Source organism: Neophocaena asiaeorientalis, unplaced genomic scaffold, assembly GCF_003031525.2.
Source record: "Neophocaena asiaeorientalis asiaeorientalis breed wild unplaced genomic scaffold, Neophocaena_asiaeorientalis_V1.1 scaffold342, whole genome shotgun sequence".
NCBI lineage: Eukaryota > Metazoa > Chordata > Mammalia > Artiodactyla > Phocoenidae > Neophocaena > Neophocaena asiaeorientalis.
Genome location: NW_020174037.1, coordinates 355,696 through 358,752, shown reverse-complemented (window position 1 = coordinate 358,752; position 3,057 = coordinate 355,696). Strand labels below are relative to the sequence as shown.

Here is a 3,057-nt window from a genome sequence, read left to right as displayed (position 1 = left end):
GGGCCCGTTAACCGAAAAAAAAAAAAAAAAAAAAAAGACAAATGTACATACAATTTTTAAGGGTTCAAGGAACTTTGTATAAACTATATCCTTTATCCTTTTATTCCTATAGGGATAAACAATATACAGTTCTACATAGCAGATAAATTAACAGAGGTAAAGCCTTTTTAAAACAATTATTCAGTGACAAAAAAATAAGTTTCTTAATTTTCTTCTTTCCCATTATAGCCTTTAGTTCTTTAGAAAATACTGTGCAAGCTATGAAAGAATCATAAGGTGGGTTAAAAAAAACAAACAAACAAAAACTATGAACAAAAGTTAGACTTAAGTGAAACTGTACAGAATAGTGATTGAGCACAGCCTCTGTAGACAGAAAAACGCAGGTCAAATTCCAGCCTTGGCACTATCCAAAAGATATAATCAGATATCACCAGTCTATGATCGAATAGCACTTTGTAAATATAACATGCCTGGTCTTACATCATTCTTTCACAGTGTATGTATGTTCACAAAGATGATCAAACAGAAATATCAACAGTGAATCTCTGATACGACACAGCTCTGCGTACATGATATGAGCTTTGGTCCACTCTTGAATGAAACATTTACCAAAAGGCAACTTTGCTCTTTCTCCAAAATTAGCAAGCCAATGCAACCCCTACTCAAAATTACATAACAGTTAATTCCAGGGTTTCAGAGTAACGCATATTTTAATTTGACTCATAAGATGTGTAATGTGTCTCCTAAAGAAGTACATCTCACTTTTGGATTTTGTGATAAATACCGATGAATAAGGCCAAGGCCAACCAATGGTGCTCTACCACCTTCAGTTCTATTCTGATGTTCAAAGATTAGTTCCATTTCAAAACAAAGTTATTACCTGTTGTTTTTCTTTCATTTTCTTGGTAGAAGCATCTGCTTTAGTTTTGGCACAATCTAGTTTTTTCTGTGCATCCTTCAGTTCTCTCTCTCTTTCAGCTTCTGCGTTTTTCATTTTATTCTCCAATACTTCATATTTTTCTTCTGCTTTTTTTTGAATTTCTTTGGTGTTTTTTAAGGTCTCCTCACTTTCCTCTGCATCATAAAGCAGGTAAATATGCCTATGTGAGATCTTCCAACAACTATTAACAGGTATAGATATTAATGGCTTACAAATTCAATTTTTAATAGAAGAAAAGGTATGGAAAGTTGGAGCCAAGAGTTTAAAAAAAATCAACCTTATTCTAGAAATGGTATATTGAAACACAGATCATGCCTAAGAGCCATACTTGAATTATCTAATGATCTGTAAAGAAATTATTTCCAATCACATGAAATTGAGTAACATAAACTTTACCTACAACTTAACTTATAAAAAGATCACAGACCATCTTTTTTGGGCTTCCCTGGTGGCGCAGTGGTTGGGAATCTGCCTGCTAATGCAAGGGACACGGGTTCGAGCCCTGGTCTGGGAAGATCCCACATGCCGCGGAGCAACTGGGCCTGTGAGACACAACTACTGAGCCTGCGCGTCTGGAGCCTGTGCTCCGCAACAAGAGAGGCCGCGATAGTGAGAGGCCTGCGCACCGTGATGAAGAGTGGCCCCCACTTGCCACAAGTAGAGAAAGCCCTTGCACAGAAATGAAGACCCAACACAGCAAAAATAAATAAAATAAATAAACTCCTACCCCCAACATCTAAAAAAATATATATCACAGACTATCTTTTTATATGACTGTATGCTTCCTAACATCAGAACTGAGTGTGTAACTATGGTATTTTTATTTTAGTTATAAGAAAGCTTACAATTTACTTCATAAGCAAGCTTACTTAGTGTTCCTTCCTCCTTTATTTTTATTCAAGGAATCTTTTATTAAAGTAGAGAAACACTGTGAGAACATATCTAGGATGAAGCATAGGAAACATATTACCTCTAAATTTATAAATTTAAAAATAAAAAAGTAAGATAGAATGAGCATGTGATGGTCACAACTGACATACACTGTTAAGCATTAGGACCTAGGTACAATATAACCCTAGAAGCCATGAATAGACAATTTCCTATACTACTTTTCACTGTAGAGATGTCATTCCAAGAAATCAAAAGAGAAATAAAAATATACTTTGTCACAAATGAAAATGGAAATACAACATACCAAAACTTACATCACATGTAGCAAAATCAGTTCTAGCTATGAGTGAAGTTCATAGCAAAGTTCATAGCAATAAATGCCTACCTCAAGAAACAAAAATCTCAAACAGCTTTACACCAAAAATCTGTTGTGTTTCTATACACTAAATAATCCCATTTACAACTGCATCAAAAAGAAGAACAAACAAAGCCCAAAGTTAGTAGAAGGAAGAAAATAACAAAGATCAGTGTGGAAATAAATGAAATTGAGACTAAAAAGAAATAGAAAAAATAATTAATGAAACTAAGAGCTGGTTCTTCAAAACTGCCAAACTTTTAGCTAGACCTAAGGAAAAAAAGAGACTCAAAAGTCAGAAATAAAAGATGAGATGTTACAACTGATACCACAGAAATATAAAGAATCATAAAAGGTTACTATGAACAATTTTACACCAATAAGCCAGACAACCTAGAAAAAATAAATTACTAGAAAAGACAACCTATCAAGAATCATGATGAAACAAAATCTGAAAAGAGATTATTAGGAGATTTAGTAAGTAATCAAAAACCTCCCAACAAACAAAAGTCCAGCACCAGACAGCTTTACTGGTGAATTCTAACAAACATTCAAAGAAGAATTAATACCAATCCTTCCTTCTCAAATTCTTCCAAAAAGAAGACAAGGAAGAAATTATTCCAAACTCATTTTGTGAGGCCAGCATCATCCTGGTATCAAAACCAGACAAGGGGGCTTCCCTGGTGGCACAGTGGTTGAGAGTCCACCTGCCGATGCAGGGGACACGGGTTCGTGCCCCGGTCCAGAAAGATCCCACATGCCGTGGAGCGGCTGGGCCCGTGAGCCATGGCCACTGAGCCTGTGCGTCTGGAGCCTGTGCTCCGCAATGGGAGAGGCTGCAACAGTGAGAGGCCCGCATACCGCAAAAAAA

General features: G+C 36.1%; 1 protein-coding gene across 1 annotated transcript in view; it reads right to left on the bottom strand.

The window, feature by feature from the left end:
* The window catches only part of SMC2 (structural maintenance of chromosomes 2), a 48,749-nt gene that overhangs the window by 16,891 nt on the left and 28,801 nt on the right, over positions 1-3,057 (bottom strand). The window contains exon 18 of the mRNA XM_024753678.1: positions 881-1,074. Within this exon, the coding sequence (XP_024609446.1) occupies positions 881-1,074 (194 nt within the window). The remainder of the gene's footprint in view (positions 1-880; positions 1,075-3,057) is intronic.